This window comes from Hypanus sabinus, chromosome 2 (genome assembly GCF_030144855.1).
Source record: "Hypanus sabinus isolate sHypSab1 chromosome 2, sHypSab1.hap1, whole genome shotgun sequence".
In the NCBI taxonomy this organism is placed as follows: domain Eukaryota; kingdom Metazoa; phylum Chordata; class Chondrichthyes; order Myliobatiformes; family Dasyatidae; genus Hypanus; species Hypanus sabinus.
The window spans coordinates 175,539,920-175,566,919 of record NC_082707.1 but is presented as its reverse complement, the minus strand read 5'-3'; the positions used below and the strand labels follow the sequence as shown (position 1 = coordinate 175,566,919).

General features: G+C 39.0%; 1 protein-coding gene across 1 annotated transcript in view; it reads right to left on the bottom strand.

Moving 5' to 3' along the window:
* Positions 1-479: 479 nt before the first annotated feature.
* Positions 480-27,000, bottom strand: part of slc38a6 (solute carrier family 38 member 6) — a 53,457-nt gene continuing 26,936 nt past the window's right edge. Inside the window, exons 9-16 of the mRNA XM_059959943.1 lie at positions 9,260-9,319; positions 8,337-8,387; positions 7,057-7,136; positions 6,204-6,304; positions 5,991-6,115; positions 5,001-5,145; positions 4,111-4,205; positions 480-2,654 (exon numbers count right to left, since the gene is read on the bottom strand). Coding sequence (XP_059815926.1) covers positions 2,559-2,654; positions 4,111-4,205; positions 5,001-5,145; positions 5,991-6,115; positions 6,204-6,304; positions 7,057-7,136; positions 8,337-8,387; positions 9,260-9,319 — 753 coding nt within the window. The 3' untranslated portion in view covers positions 480-2,558. The remainder of the gene's footprint in view (positions 2,655-4,110; positions 4,206-5,000; positions 5,146-5,990; positions 6,116-6,203; positions 6,305-7,056; positions 7,137-8,336; positions 8,388-9,259; positions 9,320-27,000) is intronic.

The window sequence follows — 27,000 nt, the reverse complement described above, 5'->3', positions numbered from 1 at the left end:
ACTAAGTAGTGGGAGCTTTTCCCCACTGCACCACCACCCCCTCAAGCAACCCCCCTGACTATAACAACTTAAAGAACAAATAAAGAGTTAGTAAATGGCAAATAAATTAAATTGGGATAAATCAAGTTGCCAGTGGCAGGCAGTTTATAAGTTTGTCCAACTAAGTAAAGAACTTGGTTCATAGTAGCCAGTCCTTTGGTTTTGATTTCAAATGGGAATAGATCTAGGATTTGAATTCAGTTACAATACCCACCACACAAACTCACCAAGATTCACAGTGCAAGGGTCATTTGGGAGAAAGTGCTGATGCTTATACTGGCCAGCCTTTAAGAACGGACGTCCTTAGAGCAAAATTCTATTTAAAAATGAAAAACAGGAGCAAAGGAAAAATTGTAATCATATTAAAATTTCCGTGCCTCAGAACAAGCTGATCCCCATGGATATCACCAATGACACAAACAGCCCAAGACAACTGAGACTAGAGAGCTGCATACAAATTTAATGTTACAACAATCCAGTTGTTCAACCACATTACAGAGATCACTTTTATTTATGAAAACGTACAGCTGGAATGTAAACTACATGTACCTGAAGATGTACCTTTTTTGGAAAAAGCATAAAAAGTTATACAATTCTTTCTGCAAAAGTAAACTGCTGCTCTACAAAGACAGCTGACAGGTTGCATATTTTACTGACAAAACAGTGATAGTGCTATGAACAGAACTCTTAATTTCAGGCTGAGGTGAGAAGATATGACTACTTCAAGTGAATTATTTGTAGTGCACTAGGAAATCTTAAATCTTTCAGATAAATTCAGAAACAACATCTTTTAAGAATTTATTATACCTCATGCAAATTCTGGAAATACAGATCAATAGCAATAAAATAACTTTTGGCAATGATTTTCAAAAGTGTACAAAATACCACAATTATACTAGCTACAAAGAAAAGTAAAAAAGGCAAAATATGAACAGGCAAAAAAAAAATTGAAAGTTTTGCAGTGTAAAATTTCACAAGAAGAACATTACATTTGCTAAAGAAGATGAGACATTTTCTTCTGTGTTAGTACAGTCTATCAGTGGAATGAGCCGAACTGTATAAGCTTCTCAAAATAAAACAAGATACAGATCAGACATTAGATTTCAGGAAGCTCCAACATCATAAGTGCATTAGCCTTCAGAGGGGGGCTTCATTATGCCACAAAAGTAATCATTTGCAACTATGAGTATGGAGATAATCGGGATCAAAAGCAATTTAGATTTTACATCATTTTAAATATGATGGAGGAAAATAAACATTTCAATTCCTAGAAATTTCACTGTTTCATTTACAATTCCAAGTTGTTTTCCCCGAATTTTGCATAGATTCCAATTTGTGAACTTCATTACTACCTTAAAATAGTTAATAGGCAAAAATGACATAAAACATAAATGTAAAACATTATTCGGTAGACAGAGGTAGATAACTATTAATGCACCTTATCTGTCAGCAAGGTTCACCTTGCATAACTTGAGGTATTAGAACATAAATAAATAACATGCATGTGATAAAGAACAGCTATCATTCATAAAGATCCATTTAAAACAGATTAATTTCAAAAACATGTTAACAATGATAATTGTGAAGAAGCCTGATACACAAGCACCATATAATAGTCATCTATTTTCACCAGTGTAAAAATCTGCAAATAGATTGTGTGAAATCAGTATTTCTTTAAATGAGGGTAATCAAAATTATACAAGTAATTCAAATTATTCAACATTATTAAATTAAACAAGAAACAAACACTTTAAACAATCTGTACATCAATGCTTAATATCCAAAGATATTGGGACAAAAACAAATTAATATTGAATATGACAAGAATAACCTTTCTATTGACATTCAACTATTCATAATTATTATTGTTTGTATTTAGACAAATCTGGTGTTTTGCACAAAATTTTAACCCATATTTACTATTCAAGGTCAAAAAATTAGTTGAATATTAAATCATAATAGACAAACAGGTGATATACACAGTTCAAAGTGAATTTGATTAGGCCAACATTTGACCCACAATGTCCAATAATTTCATTTGATTTCAACCCATGAACGTTAATCCATGTACAATGAAAATTGTTAATTAGCATACATTTAAATATTTAAAACAGACCAATTCCAGCAATTTCAAAAATAACATACTCTGAAATAGGCTTAATATCATAATTCCCAATACTTCCAATTTTACTAAATACACATAAAATATTGCACACATTGTAGAAATATTCCAAAGGGCTCTGCTGAGTTGTATTTTTAGACATTTTCTTTCAGATTAAAATCTCTGCATGGCACTATGGCTTTAGGTTAGTTGATATTGACCATTACCCAAATCACAATATACTGAGAAAAGCATTCTTCAAGCTTTCATTGAGAGATTCGGAATTTCTGACCCAGTATCTATCTTTTCTCCCTGCTGCTGAAGTGATGCCAGTGGATCCGGAACTAGTGTATGGCTGCTGAGATCATGACTTCACTGCAGAGATGATGATTCCCTGTGTTTGTACAACTTCTGCTGTTTATACTGAACCTCCAGCTCTATGAACCCAGTTTAAAATGATAAGGATGAAACTACTGACACCCATCAAGAAGCCCAAAATAATTAATCCCAGAGCCTGTCAAGACAAAAACCATATAGCATGAAATGGACCAAATATAACACAATCCAAACATAAATTAAGTTTCTTTTTAAAGTCTTTTTAGTTTCAGCTTTTGATTCAGTAATTTGAATACTGGTGTACCACCACTATGTACTTGTTTGAATACAATGGGCCAAACCGCCCTGCCTGACAGCTAGAGGTTTTAAATGGAAGTACCAGGTATCAGCTATTTGCATCTTGGCCTTGCATATAATCAGAATGGCTATTCCATTACTAAATTCACTGTCCATTTCAGGAACAAAATTGTAATGTGCTGCACAAGGAAGACAGATGAAATTTAAAAAAAAACACAACTTTAGGACAACAATGACACGATGGAAAAGAATGCAAGTTATTTTTCCATATTCTAATATTTTTTAGTTCTTAAGGTATGGGATTTAATTTTTTTTCTAACAGTGTTCTTAATTTTATTTATTTTATTCAGAATCATTTAAACTAAATTGGAAGTTTTTGGCAGCCAGTGAGCCGGCAAAGGTTGCCATGACTTTTCTAAGCAGGCCCGATGGACTGTCCAAGGCATACTCCTCACCCAGAGACTATTCCTGCTGTTCGATGCACAGGGCCAGTTCATACAGCTATCAATACCTGGGAGCAGTAATTCCCGGCATGTGGCAAATCTAGATGATAGACTGAGTGCAGGAAGTTCCAGCCCATTGCACTCTACTATTTTAAATGGGGTTCACCAACTGGTTGGAATGGGAAGTTTCAAATGAATAAACTTAAAATTCATACTACACCAATGGCACTAGCCATCCTACCTTTAGCCAGCAGGGTTTCATCAGCAATCAAATTTGTTTGTATACCCAATTTCGTTTGAAACTGGAGACATGACTGTACACAGCTGTGCAGTATCAATCTGAGTTTTAGAGAAAACTGACACCTTCTGCTTTCAGAGATGTATCAGCACTTTTCTACACACTCTAGGCAGGAAAGAGATGGCACTGTTTAACATCACTTCTCTCACACAATGCCTGTTATTCTGTAAAAGCGGTGGAAACAATGAGAAGGAGAATAGAGTAACAGATTAAAAGGGCAAGTGTCTTTAAAGCATTCCACATGGCAATGCTGGTTTCAATCTGTTATTCGTGTTTTGATACTTAGAGAACATGGCTATGTAGGCAAACATGGCAATCGACTAAGTGAGATAATCTGGTTGATTCTGACCATGTCTATTTATTCTGAAAGGAAACAAGTGGCTGTGACAGAGAGAACCGTAACAGACTGGTTAAAGATCTAAAACATTTTTAAATTAATGAAGTGACATTAGGGGATACAGACAGCACTTTGACAAATTATCCTCACCCCATTCTAATGATGGAGGAAGACTGATTTACAACTAAGTTATTAAACTGCTAAGATTAATGACAGCCAAGGTAACTGAAAGCCAGCTGTAGTTTTATACAAAACTCACCCCAAGCTTGTTCCAGGATTTTAAAGGCTCCATGCTTATTTGTAAGTAGAAGAGTCCGGGGTAGATAAATAATAAAGCAGCAGAAGTAGTGGAACCTGAAGAAATGGGACAAGATTTTAGACTAAGTTATAGTTCACACAATAGAAAAGGATCGCTATCATTAAAGTCTTCAAAAAGCTGAAATAGCTTTTAACTACATATGCATGTTGTATTTTTACTCATGGCATACAAATAGACTATTTGGCCTATTTCATGTCTATATTCCACACCCTCACATCGCTCAGGCTATCATACTCATTTCTTCCTCATTCATGCACCTTATTTGCTACAAAACATCACGGTATTAAATGAAAGACTTTAAAAAACTCAAGTTTTTATTAACACAGCCCAAGTAAAACTTTTTGTAAATGCAGAGATTCCTCAAACCACCCCCCCCCCCAAACTGCCGTTTTTTTTTTAAATGTGAAGATTAAGATAATGCTCAACATTGGAACACAAAAGGAAACTTTAATCATGAAACCAGGAAATTGCAGTCTTTAGCTTTTATGGCTGTTAGTTTGATGGCAAATCTTTCAACAGTTTCTCACAAATGGGGCAAGATAGGAGCATTATGCAGACCACAGCCTCCCTAAAAAGATTTCAGCATGCTCCACATAGTCCCTGGTACTCATCATTCACACAATTAAAAATCACAGGTGCCCCAACAAAGCTTTTCACCAACATGTTTGCTGTGTTGTATTTCATTAAATACGGATGATAAATTGATTATCAGTGCTAAAGATAACTCTATTCAACCCTTTTTAAAGTTTGCATGGTTCCCTAATTCTATCTTTAAAAGAATACAGTGACACTTTATTTCTATTTTGATTAAAGATCACAAATTAACTTACCAACCACACCAAAGATATTTTGAATATTTGGCACGTACATTGCCAACAGCACAATCAATATTTGAATAGCAAGTGTAACAACAATATGATGGATGCAGGAAAAGGGGCGGTTTGAAAAACACAACAACATTAACGATTTCCTTGCCTGCAAGTAAATGAAATTCAAAAGGATTAATTAAATGGATTTTAGAATAATTCTCCTTACATGGTATACTTATTAAAGAAACAGCAGTAATATTTACGTAATTATGTGTTTCTGAACCAATCAGAATATGAACTATTTCTGAACTGGTTCCTTGAATCTGTTTAGTTTTGGTTTTCAAGCCAGTTCACTTAATATTTATTGAGTGCTCAACAACTTAGAAATTATATTTTGTGCACAACCTTCCACTGCAATTTAGGGGGACTGTAATTTACTTTTAATTTTTTCAAATCCCCATTTGTATTTACAGTGATTTTTTTTTTAAATCCTTGTACTTTTTTGTGGATTTTGACTGAAACTGTTTCAAGCAGTACCAGTGAATTTTCCCATTGGGTCTGCAACGATCAGCACTCCAAACAGGTGATTATTCACCAACCTAAACTCTGTCCTCAGAGCAGGGCAAAGAATCATTGCTTCCAGGGACACACAAAACAGAAGAAAAAATCATTATCTTTAAATTCTATCAACACAAACTGTTGTTTTGTGTGCTAACTGGAATTAACAGACACCAGGATGTGGAATGAGAGGGAAAGAATAAAAAGAAAACAATAAGGGAACAGGAATGCACCTTGGAAAGATGTAATGTTATCCCTTGAGAGTTCGAGGCTTGCAAAGGTGTAAAAAATGGTTCTGAGATAAAGGCAACATTTAAATGAGAACATTAGCGGCGAAGTCCATATTTTAATTTTAATTCAGCACTTCTGAAAGATAGTAAGCTATTGTTTCAAATGTCATGAAAATTAAAAGCTGTACTAAAGTACAAAAGTTTTTTTAAAATCAGAACTCACTGGAAAATGGATTAGAGGCACTGTCAGGACTACAGAGAAGAGCAGGCATAACCTTACAGACATGATGAGAGCGTCATGCGGCAGATATTGACTGTAGGTATGCAGTAATTGTGCGTCCACTTTGCCTAAAAGAAAAAAGTTCAACAAAAATAAATAAATAAATTGGACCGTTTACAGAAAGATTTAAGAACTGAAACTGTATGTATTACACACCATAAAAAGTCAGGTAACCAAACAAAGCTGACAGCATGTAGACTGAAAAACTCAGAGTTACTCCTATATTAACTACATTTTGCATCTTGCTCTTTGAAGGCCTAGAGGAGAGAGAAAAAAGAAATCCATAAACATAAACCATTGTACAAGTATAGCACCCAGTTTAGTCCAAAGGAAAAAAAAAGAGAAATTCTGCAGATGCTGAAAATCCAAGCAACACACACAAAATGCTGGAGGAACTCAGCAGGCCAGGCAGCATCTAGGCAAAAGAGTACAGTCGACACTTCAGGCCGAGGGATCAAATAATAACAACTTGAATGGCATCTTAAAAACTTGCACTATTTTTTTTGTATCTTGAATATTTTGTGCAAGTTCATATAGTTAGTGGGAAATTGGATGTGGGAAACATTTTCCAAGTCAAATGCCCACCAACGTTATAAAAGAAATTAATTGCAAACTTGTATTCATTATTTTAATACTTTAGGTCATCCACATCAATTTAAAAGTTTTTTAGCTGTTATATAATATATAGTTAATATAATATACTATTCCTCTCATAATAATATAATGAAACTGGAGACTAGCCAGTGAGTCAGCAGATATAATGTATTCTATTATACGTTATTAAGGATGACCTAATAAGGATGAATACACACACACACACACACACACACACAATTGGAGGAAAAGTGAATTAAAGTTACACTTGGACAATAGAGGACTATTTTGAACAGCAAAATTTAAAACTCAGGTGGACTGATTTCTACAGGGTAACAGGTACACACTCAATAAAATATTAGCCAGCTTAAATAATACGTATTACTTTGTTTAGCAGGTCCTTCCACCCACTTACCTTTTGAGCTCACAGTAAATGGGTAATACAGACGTGTGACAGAGAAATGAAAAGGCCATGGTTGGAATTGCATAAGCACTCTGCAATGCAAAAAGACGAGTCATAAACACATTGAATAAAACTGGTCTTGCTCCCATCTCACTAAATTTGCACTTTCTGGTGATCTAACTTGCACTCCATTCTTATTAAATGGCTGACCAGCCAAATATTTTGTAACCATGAGGCCTATTGATGTTTTGTAAAATGAGTTTCTGTTCATCAGTATCATCCCTCTCCCTTTCAAAACTCCTGCTGCAACATGTAGGATTAATGCAGCATCTTTAAAGTACAATGAATCAAAGCACCTTACAGAAGAGTTATCAAAGAGAACAGAACACACAATGTGCTTAGAGAGCTGAATAAGAACATGATCATCATGGCAGATGTTAAGAAATGACTTGAAAGTGAGAGGCAGTCTGGAGTCACAGTTGTACAGCACAGAATGGGCCCTTGAGCTCACCATGTCAAAGATAATTTTTTTTGCCTGTCTGGACCAATTCCACTTGTCTCAAATCTGCCTATATCCCCCTTAAAAGGTAGCAATTCTATGAGATTCCACGGTCACCTCCATCAGCACATTCCAGATATCAACCACTCTGTTTAGGAAAAAAAAACATTGCTCAGATAAATGAAGGGGGCCACAGCAATTTTAATCGATTAGTTTTTGTTCTCTGAGAGCTGTCCCAAATAAGCACAGCCTGATTAACTGATAACCCAATTAACCAGAATCTACTATACTTCTATTGGAGAGTTCCATGGGAGGGAACTTCAGCTGAACACCCATTCATTTAAAGAATGATCTGGAATGCACAAGCCAGATTTGGAAGAACACAGATTTAAAGGCTGCAAGTGCTTAATCCCAGTCATTATGGCATTCATTTGTTCCTGGAAGATTCCATTCAGATCACTGCTGTGACTGGACACGTTCACATCACTAAAACTGGATTAGAGTTGGATCATTTTGTGAATACCAATTGGCCACAGTACATCTCATTTTAAGTTAAATCTAAATCTTTAGGTGTTAGCAAACACTTTTACACCTCTTCAGATTATGCATAATATATAATTACAAAATGTCCTTCATAAAAAGCCACCACACATGGCTTAAAGTTATCAAAAGCTGTTAGATACAAATGTGAACTTTACTGGGAGGCAAACTGTTACTGATCAGTGCAGTTTGCACCAGTGACATGTTCCACAATTGTATTCACTTAATGCGTACCATGAGAAAGAATACAAACCTTGTATGAAATTTGAAAAAACTTCGGCTTACACTCATCAGAACTGAAATTCTAAACAAGAAACAGAAGTTTATTATAATTCTGTCAAGATGGCCATCATCTGTCTTTTTAGCTGTTTAATCATGCACAGTCTACGTTAACCAAGTTGCATATTACTACTTGTATTACTCATTGAAGTCACCAACACTTATATATGGAAAAAAAATCCTTCCTACTTATTATCATACTTATCAGCATGCAACAGATTGGGGTTGGGTACTAATTTTTCAGTAGAACACTATACAAAGATAACAATAATCACAGCTAAGTCTGATTCTGACATTCATATATTTCACAAGAGACTGTAGGGTGCTGATTTGGTATAGATTAATATTAATACTCTTCACTAACAATAGATACATTTGAAGTCTGGAGCAATTATAAAAGCACCGATACGCTATCAAGTACAAATACAAGTTGAAGGAAACACATTACAAAGCATATATGTATTTTGTAAAATTGGAATGCACCTGAAAACACATGTTGAAGTAATTAATTCTATTAAATAAAATGTTTTGAGCCAATTCATTTTTGTTTACCAGTTCTAAAATTGTATTATATAAACAACAAGCCAAACTTTTGGAACATGAGTTCGAAAGCTGTGAGAGGCTAAAAACTTTCATTGCCTATAATCACAAAATCCTCGTGGATATGAGTATCCCAACCCAATACCAATGAGATGGTCTCTTCATGGGTCTAGTACCAGCTCTTTTTAGAAGCAAGTGAAGCAAGCTTACAAAAAAAGGTGGGGACAGGGGAACAGGTACTATTAAAAAGATCACTCTGGGTGAGGCTACGATGATGTTGGGATGGAACACAAAGCTAATGATATTATATCCAATCATGAAATGTGTATACACAGAGGAGTATCATAAGTAACTTACCTGAGCATAATCTACAGTGCCATTAAACGGGCAAGGAATGTACCATTTTTTAACAATGACCTACAAAAGAAAGTATACAGTGCGTTTGACAAGATTTTGTTGAAATAATTCCATTTGTTTGCAGAGCCAGAACTAACGAGAACTTTCAGCAATGGAATGAATTATGTTTCCAATGATAGGGGTCACTGTTGAGCTTAATCCTACATATAGATTACTAGACGTGAGTTGAATTTTCATCATTTTACCTACCCACTGCCCCAGAGACCAACTGACAAATCCCTGATTTGCCGAGTTAAAATCTCTAACTTTTACAGTACATCTGTTTCAGTGACATTGCATTTACCAATGAACCATCAGAAGGAATTTGAATCCACTGTTTTAATTCTTATTTAGTCCAAATATCTGCTTGGAAACTCTGCAACCTAGGGAAACAAAATATGGCACTAATAAAGATGACTAGAAAAAAATTAAGAATCTACACAAGTAGTTCCCAAATATTTTTTGGGTTACCACCTCCTTGGCTCCCGGACCACATTCCCCTTCTGGCCATTACGTAAAAATTATAAAGAATTTTGAGTTATGATGCACAGTGAAAGAAAACAGAAACTGCAGATTTAATGCAGGAACAAATAATAGCAAAAATTTTTTGAATTGATTAAAAGTTACAAATAAAATGTCTTTAATTACAGTAAAAATAATTCTCATCAACTTTAGAGAGTACATTAGCTTTTTCACCCCTCACTGAGATGGGTGGACTTGGTGCAGTGTATCAGTTTCTCACATCAGGCTGAATATCATTCAGAAAGAGTCTCCGATTCCCCATATTCAGTAACATGCAGCTTGTTTCATTGCTTTGAATGAAGCTGGGTGACTACACTGAAACTGCACTCCACTAAATGTGACATTGCAAAGGCAGTAAGAAACCATCTTTTTATTATTCCACACTGCAGGATACTGTTCAGAGATTTCATTCAGCAATCAAAAGTCTTGATATGAATTGTTGAAAGCTCAAAGTCATTTTAGTGAGATCCGTACTTCATCTTTCCTGTTAATTCCTCATTACAAGTGTTCAAGAATGGACTTATTACTCAATCTGGAAGTTGGATTGAGAGAAGATTCTGAAATTGTCTGACATGCCCTTATGCAGCTCAGCCAGGTGGGCACAATATATTTGAATATCATCTGGTATTCCTTCCTTCTCTTCCAACTCAGAGATGCTCAGAAATTGGAAAAGGTCGCAATGGCCAATGTTGCACTTAAATAGGGTTAACTTGGAAAAAAATGTGGAGACAACTGATTTGACTTTGATAAGATTCACATAATTTCTTTGCAATTGAAGATTGATTTCATTAAGTTTTGCGAATAATTCTGATAAATAAGCAACATTATGCCTAATATTCTAGGGTTGATTACTGAATGAAGCACTCAAGTCTTCAAAAAACAATGTTATCACTTTCACATATTGCATAAAACCATCTCAAGCAGTTTCCTTTTGAGAGCCACCTGGCTTCAGTGTTCAACAGCACGCTTTCAAGCTGTTGATCGTTCTCAATACAGTTCTCAAAATAGTTGAGCACTGAGAGCATGAAACTTTATTTTATTTACTGCAGTGATAATGCTATATAATGATATGTGCAGCTGATCACCTGGGTTTTTTGCAACAAGTTGCTGTCTGTGAACTACATGGTGAATGGTAAATATACTAGGGTCAGCTTTTTTTCCCAATAAAGTTATAACCCCACAGTGGTGTCCTGTCATTGATGGTGCCTCATCTGCTGCATAAGCAAGAATATTGGTGAGCAGAATGTTCTTTTCTTTGTAAACCACTCAACAAACTGAAACACTGACTTCTGTGTCGTATCTGTTTCTAGATCCTTTGTAAATAACAACTCATGAACTATGCTTTCATCTTTTATGAAGCAAATATAACCAAGAAGCAAAGATTCATTGTCTGGCAAAGTTGATTCATCCAATTGCAGAGCAAATTCCATTGTCCTTAGTATGTAACACAATGCATTCTTCTACATTCTCAGACATTTCATCTATTCACCTTTGAACAGAGTTGTCGCTGAGCAGAATCGCTTTAATTACTTGGTCTGGTGAAGCAGGCAAAATTAATTCCCCTGTTGACTTACGCAAAACTATTCTCAGAACCACCCTTACTGTTGGCAGAATCAGTTCTTGTTCAATTGTATGGGGCTTTCCAGATTTAGCAATGAACAATGAAAAGTTGTTTGAAGCACACAAACCATCACCATATTGCTGCGAAGTGCTGGCAAACAGGTTTTGAAGTGTTTCCCATTTCTGAAAGTTTTAACAAAGTGACTGAAAATAAGCCAAGTTCTTGTTTGTTTTATCAGATGTTCTCTTCAAATGTTTAAGGAGCCTGAATGATTTCATTGCCTCATTTGAAAAAAGAAACAACATTTTCATACAAGAGATGCATTGGCTGCTGATGGTTGCTTGGTGCTGGTATAAATCCATACTTCAGATATGCCACAGAAACAAGGAAGATGGCGGCGGAAGTGGAAGAAACACAAAGGGAACCGTAAGAACGCATCTCTTCCAAAGGAAGGTTGGACAAGATCTTAAGGACGAAAATGTGTTTCCTGTTATTTTTTCCCAGGAGCCCACCTTCGCCTGCGATGTCAGCTCGCAGCCCTTTGCCATGCTCACTTCGAGCTGGGCCCAGGCCCTGCTGCTCCATCCCCAGTGTCCCCGCCACAACCGTCGACCATTGCAACACCCGGCCCAGAGCACGGCGTGGTGAAACACCCCAGGTCCAGCTGACCTGGCTGGTAACACCTGGTAAGGGTCCCTTGCTCGGAGTTACGAGCAATGGCCAACAGTGGACCCAGCAGGAGACTGGTGGTTAAAGCAGAAGAGCTACGACCTTGGAAGACAACGGTTGCTTTGCAAGCAGATGATCTAACAAGAAGAGAGGTGGTGATCTCTTTAAATTCACCCAGCAGAAGGCAAAGGCAAACCACTGTTGTAACCTGCCAAGTACATGATTTCCCAATATGTCAGTCTCAACAAAGGATCAAAACAACGACGTTAACGACAAGTGTTGGGACAGAGTGGCATGGAGGGAAATCGTCCAACTGGAAATTCCAGATGCGACCTAACAACGATGACAACACTATACCCTCTAACTTCTTTTGTATTTGGTCTGCCATTTTCATTATGGATTAACGACCAGTCAATCACCTACTGTTTAAACCCAACCTCAAGCACTGATCAGTAAAGGTAGAGTTACATCATCATAGCTCAGACAAAACTAGACTCTCTGCCTGAAGGTAAATAAGGTGGGGCAGCAACATCTCCATTGGACCGTGGAATACAGAAATGCTGTCAAGAACAGGCAGATTTTGAACTTTACCCGATTGAACGCCATACCCTAATACACAGGCATTGCTTTGCTGCGCAATTGGAATATAGAAACCGTACTAACACTATATTACAAATTGATAATAATGCATTCCAGGCCTGGAAATAACATGATTTCTCCAGTCCAAATTTCTTGTGATATGCCAAATAGAAAAGAGTCACCTTGCTTTTCAACACTTTGAGCAAAGTGGTGGATTAGCAAGAGATGTGGTGATTAAGTGATCTTTGTAATTAATTATGAGACACTGAGGATCAAATGCTTATAATAACTAATTAATTTCTTAAATGAAGCCTGTCATGCCTCAGGTGCACCCCCCCCACTGCCCCCTTATCTTTATCTTAGAAACTCCCACCACCTCCCCCGACCCTGGGGGGATAGAGCGATTTACAGCAAAGAGTCATCTATTTATCTTATTTTAGTATTTTCTGAGAAGATAGCAAAAAGAAAAGTGAAACCAGAATGCTGAATGGTAAAATTGCCATTATTCCCATGTTGCTAACAAGAAATTTTGCAAATATAATGTGCTAAGCCTGCTATTCTTATACTTGGGAAAAAGTGGCAAAATTAATGATCTTTGCATTCTAATTTCATTCTTGTATACAAATATGAAGAAAACGTAAACCGTTTTCAGGCTCAGTAATATTTAGTTCCATATTTACATTGGAAGAAACATTGTTGGATCTAATTTGTATGCTACTATTTAAGTAAATTATGCTGTAAAGTTCTGGCTGGTCTCCAGAAGGGTGTGTGCAGTTATATTTCTCAGAGAAAAACACCTTGGAGCAATAGCACAGAAATACACCAGGGAATAGATAGAAAGGAACATAATTATTAAAGTACTTCCAAAAGTTAAAATACTGCAGAAATTGAGATTATAACATTTTAATTTAATAGTTAAAAATAAAAAAAAGGTTTGTAACTTAAAACAGAATTCAACAGTCTTTCTTAAGCACATTGAGCGATGGTTTCAACATTATTGGCATCAACTAAGTTTTATTATCAATCAGCTATCAATTAATTTTCTACCTGATTATCCTATTCTTAATAGCAAAGGAAAAGTACGTTGGATGTACAAGGCCAGGGATCAGCTTCTCCTCACTTTACAGTTGCAATATTGCATTATTTTGGTACAAACTCTATATTGAAAAATAGCACATTGGCATATTAACAACCAACTTATCAGAAACTACCAAACAGAAAATAATTCCACAGATGAGCTCCTGAATAGGATTGGAAGAAATTATCCCAATTAAAAAAATCAAGTTTAACTGAAACTGCCAGTTCATTTACCTGTCACATGTGTACTTGTTGACTCCCAAACAAGAAAAACATTTCAAAGTTCTCCTGCTGATTTTAAATCACCTCTAAAAATTAGTGAGAACCATAGAACATTACAGCACAGAAACAGGCCTTTTGGCTCTTCTTGGCTGTGCCAAACCATTTTCTGCCTAGTCCCACTGACCTGCACCCAGGCCATATCCCTCCATACCCCTCTCATCCATATACCTGTCCAAGTTTTTCTTAAATGTCAAAAGTGAGTCTGTATTCACCACTTCATCTGGCAGCTCATTCCACACTCCCACCATTCTCTGCGTGAAGAAGCCAATGTTCCCTTTAAACTTTTCCTCCTTCACCCTTAACCCATGACCTGTTTTTTTCTCCCCTAGCCTCAGTGGAAAAAGCCTATCATACTATCATTCACTCTATCTATACCCATCATAATTTTATACACCTCTATCAAATCACCCCTCATTCTCCGACGCTCTAGGGAATAAAGTCCTAACCTATTCAACCTTTCTCTGTAACTCAGTTTCTCAAGTCCCAGCAACATCCTTGTAAACCTTCTCTGTACTCTTTCAACCTTATTAATATCCTTCCTGTAATTAGGTACTGCACACAATACTCCAAGTTCAGCCTCACCAATGCAGAGATAGAGGATTGGTAAGTTTTTAAAAACCTACAGAGAGCAACTAAAACAAAATCATTAGAAGGGAAAAGATGAAATACGAAAGCAAGCTAGCAAATAATATCAAAGAGGATAGTAAAAGTTTTATCAAGTATGTTAAAAATAAAAGAGATGAGAGTGGATATAGGACCACAAGAAAATGAGGCAGGAGAAATAATAACAGGGGACATGGAGATGGCTGAAGAATTAAATAAGTATTTTGCACCAGTCTTCACTGTGGAAGACCCTAGCAGTATGCCTGATGTTGTAGTGTGTAAAGGAAGTGAAAAGGGTGCAGTTACTGTTACAAGATAAAAGGCCTAAAGCTATCTAAGTCACCCAGACCACAGGATCTGCATGCTAGGGTTCTGAAAGAGGTAGCGTTAGATATTGTGGTGGCATTGATCTTCCAAAAATCACTGGACTCTGGCATGGTGCCAGATGACTGGAAAATTGCAAATGTTACTCCACTCTTTCAGAAAGGAGGAAGGCAGCAGAAAGGAAATTATAGACCAGTGAGCCTAATCTCAGTAGTTGGGAAGATGTTAAGAGTCAATTGTTAAGGATGAGGTGATGGAGTACTTGGTGACACAGGACAAGATAGTACAAAGTCAGCATGGTTTCCTTCAGGGAAAATCCTGCTTGATGAACCTGTTGAAATTCTTTGAGGAGATTACAAGTAGGATAGATAAAGCGGATGCAGTGGATGTTATATATTTGGACTCTCTGAAGGCCTTGGACAAGGTGCCACACATGAGGTTGCTTACCAAGTTAAGAGCCCATGGTATTACAGGGAAGTTACTAACATGGTTATAGCATTGGCTGATAGGTAGGAGGCAGCAAGTGGGAATAAAAGCATCCTTTTCTGGTTGGCTACCTGTGACTAGTCGTGTTCCGCAGGGATCGGTGTTGGGATCACTTCTTTTTATGCTGTACATCAATGATATAAATGACGGAATAGATGGCTTTGTTGCCAAGTTTGAAGATGATACGAAGATTGGTGGAGGGGCAGGTAGTGTTGTGAAAACAGATAGGATACAGAAGGACTTAGGAGAATGGGCAATAAAGTGGCAAATGAAATACAATGTTGGAAAATGTATGGTCATGCACTTTGATAGCAGAAATAAATATGAGGACTATTTTCTAAATGGGGAGAAAATCCAGGAATTTGAGATGCAGAGGGACTTGGGGGCCTTTGTGCAGAACACCCTGAAGGTTAAGTTATAGGTTGACTTGGTGGTGAGGAAGGCAAATGCCATGTTAAGCATTCATTTCAAGAGGTCTAGAATACAAGAGCAAGGATGTGATGCTGAGGCTTTATAAGGCACTGGTGAGGCCTCACCTTGAGTATTGTGAACCGTTTAGGGCTCCTCATCTTAGAAGCGATATGCTGGCATTAGAGAGGGTTCAGAGGAAGTTCTCAAGGATGATTCCAGGAATGAAAGGGTTATCATACAAGGAATGTTTGATGGCTCTGGGTCTGTATTTGTTGGAATTCAGACGAATGAGGTGGGGGATCTCATTGAAACCTTTCGAATATTGAAAGGCCAAGACAGAGTAAATGTGGAAAGGATGTTTCCCATGATGGGAGAGTCTAGGACAAGAGGGCACAGTCTCAGGATAGAGGGGCGCCCTCTCAAAAAAGAGATGCGGAAAAACTTCTTTAGCCCAAGAGTGGTGAATCTGTGGAATTTGTTGCCACATGCATCTGTGCAGGCAAGATTGCTGGGTGTATTTAAGGCAGAGATTGATAGGTTCTTCATTGGACATGGCATCAAAGGTTACAGGGAGAAGGCCGGGAAATGTGGTTGGCGGGGGGTGGGGGGGGGAAGGATCAGCCGTGATTGAATGGCGGAGCAGACTCGATGGGCCTAATGGCCTAATTCTGCTCCTATGTCTTATGGTCTTTACTTAAGCCATCTTCAGCTCCTGCCTCTGTTCCTCTAAAAAGCTGCTGCTTTAACGGAGCATTAGCACTAGTCCCAATAACTCCATTTGAGGCACAGTACAAAATTTCATTTGATAAAGTTACTTGGGATTTTATACATTAAAAGCTCTTTTAAAATAGAAACCATTGTTTATATTTAAAGGCTTAACTTCCATTCCAGCACAACTCTTAAAAAAATCTGTATGATGAGTGAAATTCAGTTGCTCTTTACGCTTAGTTGTTAACATTTACAAATGCGAGAAAAAGCATGTGATTAAAAGGTAACAGAAATGGAAGCAAAAGCATTTCTCCTTCAACCCCACACCCCTCAAATTTGCATCAAACTTGCCCATCTGCAACTTCTGACAGCAATTTCTTAAAAGATGTTCATGACAGCTGAAGAATGAATGAATTTGAATTTGACTTACATAAATACCTTATTGATCCCAAACAAAATTTCCATGTCACAGTAGCATTACAAGTACACAGATATAAATATTAGAAGAGAAGGAGAAAGAATAAAAAAAAATATCACCAAGAGTCTAATAGGAGGGGGTCATCACTTCCCATCTATAGGTTGACTCATTATAGAGCCTAATGGCCAAGGATAAGAATGACCACATATAGCGGCCTTTGGAGCAGCGCAGTTGTATTAGTCTATTACTAAAAGTGCTCCTCAGTTCAACCAAGGTGGCATGCAGAGGGTGGGAAATATTTTCTAGAATTGCCAGATTTTCTATAGGGATCTTTGTTCTACCACAGCCTCCAGTGTGTCCAGTTTGACTCATATAACAGAGGTAGCCTTTCTAATCAGTTTATGTTGGCATCACCCATGTTGATGCTGTTGCCCAGCACACCACTGCATAAAAGATTGTACTGGCGACAACAGACTGCTAGAACACGTGAAGGAGAGGCCTGTGTGCTCCAAAGGACCCCAGTCTCCTCAAGAAGTAGAGGCAACTCTGTCCCTTTTTGTACACAGCCTCTGTGTTAGTGCACCACTCAAGCCTGCCACCTGGGTGTACCCCCAGGTACCTGTAGGTCCTCAGCACTTCCATGTCTTCACCATCAGTAGTAGTAAGAAGCAGCAGTGCAGACTTAGTCTTCCTAAAGTCCATCACCATCTCCTTTGTCTTACTAATGTTGAATTGCAAATAATTCAGCTTGCATTTGACAAAGTCCTCCACTGGGGCCCTGTATGCATCCTCCCGACCCCCTTTTATACACCTAACTATTGCTGAGTCATCAGAGAATCTCTGCAGATGACATGACTCAATATTGTATTTAAAGTCCGAAGCACACAGGGCAATACAGTCCCTGTGGGGCTCCAGTGCTGATTATAGCCGTATCTGACATACAGCTCTGAAGCCACACGTACTGTGGTCTGCCAGTCAGGTAGTCCATTATCCAGGATATAATGGAAGTGCCAATCTGTATTGAACAGAGCTTCTCCCCAGCAATGAGGACTGTATGGTATTGAAAGCACTTAAGAAATCAAAAACAAAAAAGACCCTCGCAGTACCGCCCAGCTTATCCAAACGAGAGTAGGGTCTGTTCAGCAGGTAGATGACAGCATCGTCGACTCCAGTGAGTTACTGGTGGGCAAACTGCAGGCGATGGGGGGCTGATCTGACCGGGGGTCAAAGGTGAGCCAGGACCAGCCTCTCTAGGGTTTTCATGATGGATGAGGTCAGGGCCGCTGGACAATAATCACTCAAGACTTTCGGATTGGTGCTTCCTGCGTACTGGGATCACGCACGATGTTTTCCACACAGTCGGAACCCTTTCCAGGCTAAGACTCAGTTGAAAGTATGCTGGAGAACTCCACACAACTGCTCAGCACACTCTTTCAGATCCTTGAGGTTCACGCCATCTAGTCCCAATGCTTTGCTGTGTTAGAGTTTTCAGAGTCCTTCTCCCCTGCTCAGTAGTGAAGGTGAGTCCATGATGACTGGGGAGTTGTTGGAAGGTGGGGGCTGAGGGAAGTGGAGATTAGGATGACCTGGGAAACTCTCAGCCATCACTCAGTACCTCTATCGGTGGAACATGAATTTAAAATCCTTCTCCCCACTGAACAGAATTAAGAATTGTTAGTAAAAGTGCGACTGTCTTGTCAGAAACAAATTTCTTCTCAAAGCTTGAAACTAAAGGAACTTTTGTGCAAATGTTAAGATGCTTAACTGACATGATTGGTCACTGACACCAAGTATGACCAAAAGAGGGTAATGTTAAAAAAAGATGGTGGAGATGGAAAAGGTACACATAATTCATTTTAGTGATACATGGGTAGTTTGATGAAAGCCTAAATGTAATAAAACAATTAATCTTCTCCCCCCCATCAGATAGCTCTCAATTTATAACCAGCCTGAAGAAATGACATTTTACCATCTAAATAAATTTTGAACCATTTCTGATAATGTTTGACATTGGTTTATAAATGTTGACACTGACCAAGAATTTCTCTGTTGTAGAACAAAAATATTTTTCCAGCGGATCATTAAAATACAAATGCTTTCCTGCAGTTTCCACTGAGACATTACGTCATATAAAGAAAGAACCAAATAAATATTTCAAAAGGAAAATCATTACAAGAAGGTAAATAATATTAAAATGGACAGCAATGAAAGTAGCAATTCTAGTACAGGTATATTGATCAATCTCCTTTTACGTTGCAAATTCAATCGATTCTGAGAAGCAATGATCATATAACTGGAAGTCATGAATGTAATTCTAAACAAATCATTCGAGGATGCCTTTCTAAAGGGAATAAGGTGGAACATGGAAAAAAAATCCCATCAGTAATCAGAAGTAAGGTGCTTTGAATATCACAGTAGAGTCTTGATAGATCACAGATCAAAAACATCCATTATTCAGGATTTTGGAAAATTCACATCCCAAATGTTGAATGGAAGTAGAACTTCCATACAGCACTTTAAAAATCATAGAATAAGTGAATAGCAGAACTCCAAAACAAAATGAGGATTCTCTTTAAAAAGAAAACGTGGATGAGATGGTGTAGGTGGGGGTAAGTGTACAAGCAATGAATTTTACTTCTTTAAGCTTACAGATTTGAGCTCATATCACAATCTGTACTTGCAATATGCAAATGCTTCCAAGATTTCTCCTTCCAGATGGAAAAGTCCCGTTATAATAGTGACCTGCAGAGTTAAACGTTTCTTCACAATATTATGAAATCTACACAACACCCAGAAGTAGTATATTTCCATTTCTGCTCCCTTTGATTCATTTGTTATTATAAATGTGAATTTATATAGCTATTTTATATAGTTATTTTTTGGTTCCAAGGTTGTCAAGCTAAGGGGTGGCAGTGGGGATAAGCTCCCACTACCTAAAAGTGCTCCTCATGGCACGCGCCTCCAATAGCCTCTGACAACCAAGTCCAACTCCTGGCCTTCTCATATGGCTTAGCCACTAAGCCCAGCGGAACCACTTTTAATGCCAGGAGAAGGGGCGAAGGCAGGTCCTGGCGCCTTGAAACCAGTGCTTCAGGTAGCTGGAGCTCATCAGCCTGGGAAGGCAGTCCATCTGAGAGAGGGAAAACTCTGATTTCAAACCTCTACTGCCTTGCGACCATACCCACTCATGGGAAAGGCTTCGGGAGTAAACCCTGAGGACAAATCCAGACCTGGAGTTCAACGTTGCCTTCAACCTCGCTCTGGAAACGCCTGCGACATCACTGGTGCCAAGCTGTATCGGCCCTTGCCCTTCCCTTGGACAACATCGGTGGCATGGAGAGGGGAGACTTGCTGCTTGGGCAACTGCCGGTCTTCCATACAACCTTGCCCAGGCCTGAGCCCTGGAGAGAACACTCACAAGGCTTTCCAGGCACAGATTCATGGGGACATAGGGTCAGGAGAAGTGGAGTCTGTGTGGATAGAACTGAGGAACAGTAAGGGCAAAAGGACCCAAACAGGTGTTGTCTACAGGCCACCAAACAGTAGCATGGATATTGGGTGCAAGTTGAATAGGGAGTTAACATTGGCATGTGGCAAAGGTAATGTCGCAGTAGTTATGGGAGATTTCAACATGCAGGTGAACTGGGAGAATCAGGTTGGTGCTGGACCACAGGATAGGGAGTTTGTAGAGTGCCTACGGGATGCATTCTTGGAACAGCTTGTACGAGAGCCAACCAGGGGCAAGACTATTCTGGATTTAGTGTTGTGTAATGAACAGGATTTGATAAGCGATCTCTCAGTAAAGGAGCCATTAGGAGGTAGTGATCACAATATGATAAGCTTTTATCTGCAATTTGAGAAGGATAAGGGCAGCTCGGAGGTGTCAGTGTTGCAGATGAACAGGGGAAACCATGGAGCCATGAGGGAGGAGCTGGCCAAAGTTGACTGGACAGATAGCCTAGCACAGGGGTCAGCAACCTTTACCACTGAAAGAGCCACTTGGACCCGTTTCCCACAGAAAAGAAAACACTGGGGGCCGCAAAACCCGTTTGACATTTAAAATGAAATAACACTGCATACAATGTTTTTTTTTGCCTTTATGCTATGTATAAACAAACTATAATGTGTTGCATTTATGAAATTGATGAACTCCTGCAGAGAAAACGAAATTACATTTCTGCATGCAACAAAAACATTTTGAACTCCGAAAAAAAGACGTTGGGTTGAAAGTTACTTTTAAGTAAAATACTCAATGTCTATTTGAGTCCTTCTTGTATTTATGAAAAACGCCGAACTTAAATTTTCCGCCAGCAGCAAACCAAAAATAACATCAGCCAGCTGTCAGCCTGAAAAATAAAAGGACTATTTCACTGAACAATGAAAAAATATGAATATACATAAAATAATAGGCAATTAAAATATTTATCATACTTGGTTAATGGGATTTCTGCTCCTGGACCTCAGCGCACAGCGTCTGCACATCAGGGCTGTATGACGTCACCTTCATCTTTACACAGGATCGCAAGCTGTCATCTGTGAGGCGTGCGCGATGTTTGTTTTTAATAAAGTTCATGTTGGAGAACACCTGCTCACTTACATATGTGGATCCAAAGATCGACAGGACTCAAAGCGCATACTTTTTAATGTTTACATAAATGTCGGGCATAGCATTCCATGTTTCGAACACAAGTTTGTCCAGTTTTGGAAGGTTTTCAATATCACTCCATTTGTGTTTCTGAGCAAGAACGGCCTTCTGACGGGCAACATCTTCAAGGTCTGCTGTCAAGCGTCTAAACTTGGACACCCATATGTCTTTGTCGGCTATGTCGGCCAGTTCCATCTCAAGATCAGGTTGACTCACACCTGCCAATGCAGTCGTATTCAGTAGGGAAGGATCGATGCTTAAGGGAGTGACCGGGAAGGATAATGTGTTTTTTTCCTCTCTGAACTCACAGAAGCGTTTCCCAAACGATGTTTGCATTGCGATGATTGCAGAATGTAAATACTCCGAAATTATCATGTCGTGACCTTGTTTGAACTCTCTCAAATTGGGGAAGTGAGACAAAGTGCCTTTCTGTAAATCTCTGGCAAGCACTGTCAACTTGCGCTCGAATGCCAAAACATCCTCCAACATGTGCAGGGCTGTGCGTCCTTTCCCCTGAAGAGCTGTGTTCAGCGTGTTCAGGTGCGCTGTCATGTCTACCATGAAGTGTAGCTTTTCCAGCCACTCTGGCTGTTCCAGCTCAGGAAAGGTGAGCCCTTTGCTGCCCAGGAAAGTTTTCACTTCTTCCAGACACGCGACAAAGCGTTTCAGCACCTTCCGTCTGGACAGCCAGCGATAAAAACACGTCGTAGCGGTGTCAGTAAACTGCAGTCAAAGATAGCTTTATTCGAACTAAACAGCCTTGCTTTTAAGCCTCCCTCAACCCAGCCCCCATGGACGCAGATGCTGCAAAAGACGCGTACTCACAAACCCCCGTAGGCTATCTCCCTTAGCCGGAATGCTGGCTAATTGTGAGCCGTTTCGGATGTGCCAGCCACACTTAGATTGTACAAGATCACCATAATCTTCAAATTTAGAATTACATTTCAAAAGCTAACAAACTAACATAAAATACATTTTAATTAAATACTGACCAATTATTTCCCAAAGCCACAGGGAGCCGCAGCACAGAGGTGAAAGAGCCACAAATGGCTCGGGAGCCGCAGGTTGCCGACCCCCGGCCTAGCAGAAAAGACAGTGGAACAGCAATGGCAGGTATTCTTGGGAATAATGCACAAGGTGCAAAATCAGTTCATCCCCCAGAGAAGGAAGGATTCAAAGGGGGGAAAAGGGCCTCAGTGGTTGACAAAGGAAGTCAGAGACTGCATAGCATTAAAAAAAAAGGAAATATGACAGAGCTAAGGTGAGTGGGAGGACAGATGATTGGGAAGTTTTTAAGGAACAACAGAACTTAACTAAAAAGACAATACGGGGAGAAAAAATGAGGTACGAACGCAAGCTAGCCAGGAATATAAACGAAGATAGCAAAAGCATTTTTTAGGTATGTGAAGAGAAAGAAGATAGTTAAGAACAATGCTGGGCCCTTGAAGAATGAATTGGGTGAAATTGTTATGGGAAACAGAGAAATGGCAGAAGAATTTAATGAGTACTTTAGATCTGTTTTCACTAAGGAAGACACAAGCAATCTCCCAGATGTATGGATGGGCCAAGGACATAGGGTAACAGAGGAAATGAAACAGATTGACATTCGGAAGAAAACGGTGATGAGAAGACTGATGGGACTGAAGGCTGACAAATCCCCAGGTCCAGATGGTCTGCACCCTAGGGTACTAAAGGAGGTGGCCCTGGAAATTGCGGATGCATTCATAATCATTTTCCAATGTTCCTTAGATTCAGGATCAGTTCCTGAGGATTGGAGAATGGCTAATGTTATCCCACTTTTTAAGAAAGGAGGGAGGGAGAAAACAGAGAACTATCGACCTGTCAGCCTGACATCGGTGGTGGGGAAGATGCTAGAGTCCATTATTAAGGATGAAATAGTGGCATATCTAGATAGCAGTGATAGGACTGGGCCGAGCCAGCATGGATTTACCAAGGGTAAATCATGCTTGACTAATCTGTTGGAGTTTTTCGAGGATGTAACCAGGAAGTTAGACGGGGGAGATCCAGTGGATGTAGTGTACCTCAATTTTCAGAAGGCATTTGATAAGGTCCCACATAGGAGATTGGTGGGTAAAATCAAAGCTCAGGGCATCGGGGGGAAGGCATTGACATGGATAGAAAACTGGTTGGCAGATAGAAAGCAAAGGGTAGCGGTGAATGGGTGTTTCTTGTAATGGCAGGTGGTGACTAGTGGGGTGCCACAGGGCTCAGTATTGGGACTACAGCTGTTTACTATTTACGTTAACAATTTGGATGAAGGCATAGAAAATAACATCAGCAAATTTGCTGATGATACTAAGTTGGGTGGTAGTGTGACATGTGATGAGGATGTTAGGAGAATTCAGGGTGACTTGGACAGGCTGGGTGAGTGGGCAGATACTTGGCAGATGGCGTTTAATGTGAATAAGTGTGAGGTTATCCACTTTGGGAGTAAGAACAGGAAGGCAGATTATTATCTGAACGGTGTAGAGTTAGGTAAGGGAGAAATACAAAGAGATCTAGGAGTCCTTGTTCATCAGTCACTGAAGGTGAATGAGCAAGTGCAGCAGGCAGTGAAGAAGGCTAATGGAATGTTGGCCTTTATTACAAAGGGAATTGAGTACAAGAGCAAGGAAATCCTCTTGCATTTACAGAGCCCTGGTGAGACCACACCTAGAGTATTGTGTACAGTTTTGGTCTCCAGGGTTAAGGAAGGACATCCTGGTTGTAGAGGAAGTGCAGTGTAGATTCACGAGGTTAATTCCTGGGATTTCTGGACTGTCTTACGCAGAGGGCTTGTACACGCTGGAATTAAGGAGATTGAGAGGGGATCTGATTGAAACATATAAGATTATTAAGGGATTGGACAAGATAGAGGCAGGAAATATGTTCCAGATGCTGGGAGAGTCCAGTACTAGAGGGCATGGTTTGAGAATAAGGGGTTGGTCATTTAGGACAGAGTTAAGGAAAAACTTCTTCTCCCAGAGAGTTGTGCGTGTCTGGAATGCACTGCCTCAGAAGGTAGTGGAGGCCAATTCTCTGGATGCTTTGAAGAAGGAGCTAGATAGGTATCTTATGGATAGGGGAATCAAGGGATATGGGGACAAGGCAGGAAGCGGGTATTGATAGGAATTGATCAGCCATGATCTCAGAATGGCGGTGCAGGCTCGAAGGGCCGAATGGTCTACTTCTGCACCTGTTGTCTATTGTCTTGCGAGACTAATGGATGCCATCCAGTCCAAATAGCTATTTTATTCAATAAAATATCCCAGTTAATGAAGAAAGTGTATTTTGCATTCAAAATTGCAATCTTTCATTCGATTTGAAATACTATACAAATGTTAGAAAAGTCCAATGTCTTAAACTGTTAACAAAAGTATAATCTATGCCTTGTTAATTTAAATATTATTAATATCATTAATAGCAGTGTAAAATACACCTGACAAATAGATAACTGTTCTTTGCAGTTCAAATGAAAATATTCAATGATAATGACAGTCGCTGCAAATGCTCTATATCTTTAAGACATTTCAACGTCAGAATTTTTTTTTGTGTGTGTGGTTTCATTTGTCAGCCGTAGACCAAGGTAGATCAGCAGCAGCACACTGGTGCACTGGTGAAGATTCTATAATATGAAGAATCACCTTGTTACTTCCTCCTGTGCTTAATTACACAAAGATTCTCAAATTCGTTGGACTAAGTGCATTCGTCCTACTCAGAAGAAAATATTTTGATTCAAAGAAATCTAGATAAAGACACTCCATGGAAACAAACAAAAAAACACTGTCATAAATTTAAATTTTCTTAACTAGGTTTATAATATCCACTTCCTCAACTGCAACCTACTCACAGAATCAGCCAATGCTAATGAAACTGCCTACAAGGATATTCCAGTCAAGCACTCACCCATTATCATATGCCAGCTATGCTGTTTTTGAAGAATGATTGGACAATAGTAATAACAAAGTTGGAACTGTGGAAAATTTTGTATATGGGATCACTGGAGTATAGTGAAACTCCAGAAGAGATATTACAGAAATGCTCAAGAACTCAATTTTTAACATATTTAACAGAGTAAAGAATCCATCATTGTTTCACTGGAATGTCAAAAGAAAGACATTTATCTACAAGAATGGATAGTAGTACAGACAGCCATCAAAAAGTATTAGAGCAGATTTTAAGGAAGTTTTAAAGGAGAAAGGAGATATGAAGGGGCTTATGGAGGAAGCTTCAAAATTTTAAGGTTCTTGCAGCTGAACTGGAGTCAGGAATGAACAAGAATCCAAAACAGGAGAAACACAGGTAATCCAGTTGTGGGACTCAAGATAGTTTTTAAAGGGAAAAAAGTAGTAAATTTTCAAAGTGCTGCTTAAATGGAAATCAACGTGGAGCAGCAGGTGCTGGGCTAGTAGTGAAAGGGTGCATGGAAATAGGCAATCACCTCAGAATAATAGACCTTAAGTTTAAACTGTCAGTGGCTCACAAGGATCTCCCAGAAGTTACAAACACAAAAATTGAGGGTTGTAGCAAACGGGGTGAGAGACAATGTGCAGCTGACTGATATGGAATTCAGTCAGACGTGAATCTGTGTCAGAGGCCCATCCTAGAGTTAAATACAATCTATGGACTGAACTATCTTCTTATACTTTAGATAGCTGTTATAGAGAGGGATGGAGATTGCATTGTGGAATGGCTGGAGTAAATTCAGCCCAATCAATATTAGAATTCAGCCAAATACTTATAAACAGTGAAAGCATCAAAGAGGGGTAAAGCAAGGTAAAGCTGCATGCCATTTACATTAGTATCAAAACTGATACTATATTTTCTAAATTATGCTCATGAAATCCTGCACATGATGGTATACAGTTCAAAGATGAATACCAGATAGGATCAAGAGAGCTAAAGGCTTGAACTGGGAACAGTTACACCTGTAGCCAATGTGTAGATACAAATGTAGCCATCAGGTGTAATCCAGTGAAAAAGACAATAGTGAAGCAACACTGGTGGGTGCAGTCAACTATGTCAAAGATAAAGAATAAACACTTTTGGCTTATAAGACCATAAGCTATAGGAGCAGAATTAGGCCATTTGGGCATCGTGTCTGCTCCACCATTTCATCAGGGCTGAACCATTTCCCCTCACAGCCCCAATCTCCTGCCTTCTCACCATATCCCTTCATGCCCTGACAAGTCAAGCATCTATCAACCTCTGCCTTAAATTTACTTAGGGACTTGGCCCACACAGCCACTTCTGGCAATGAATTCCACAGATTCACCACTCTCTGACTAAAGAAATTCCTAATCATCTCCACCCTAAAAGGACACCCCCTCTATTCTGAGGCTGCATCCTCTGGTCTTTGACACCCCTACCACTGGAAACATTCTCTCCACATCCACTCTATCGAGGCTTTTCAACAT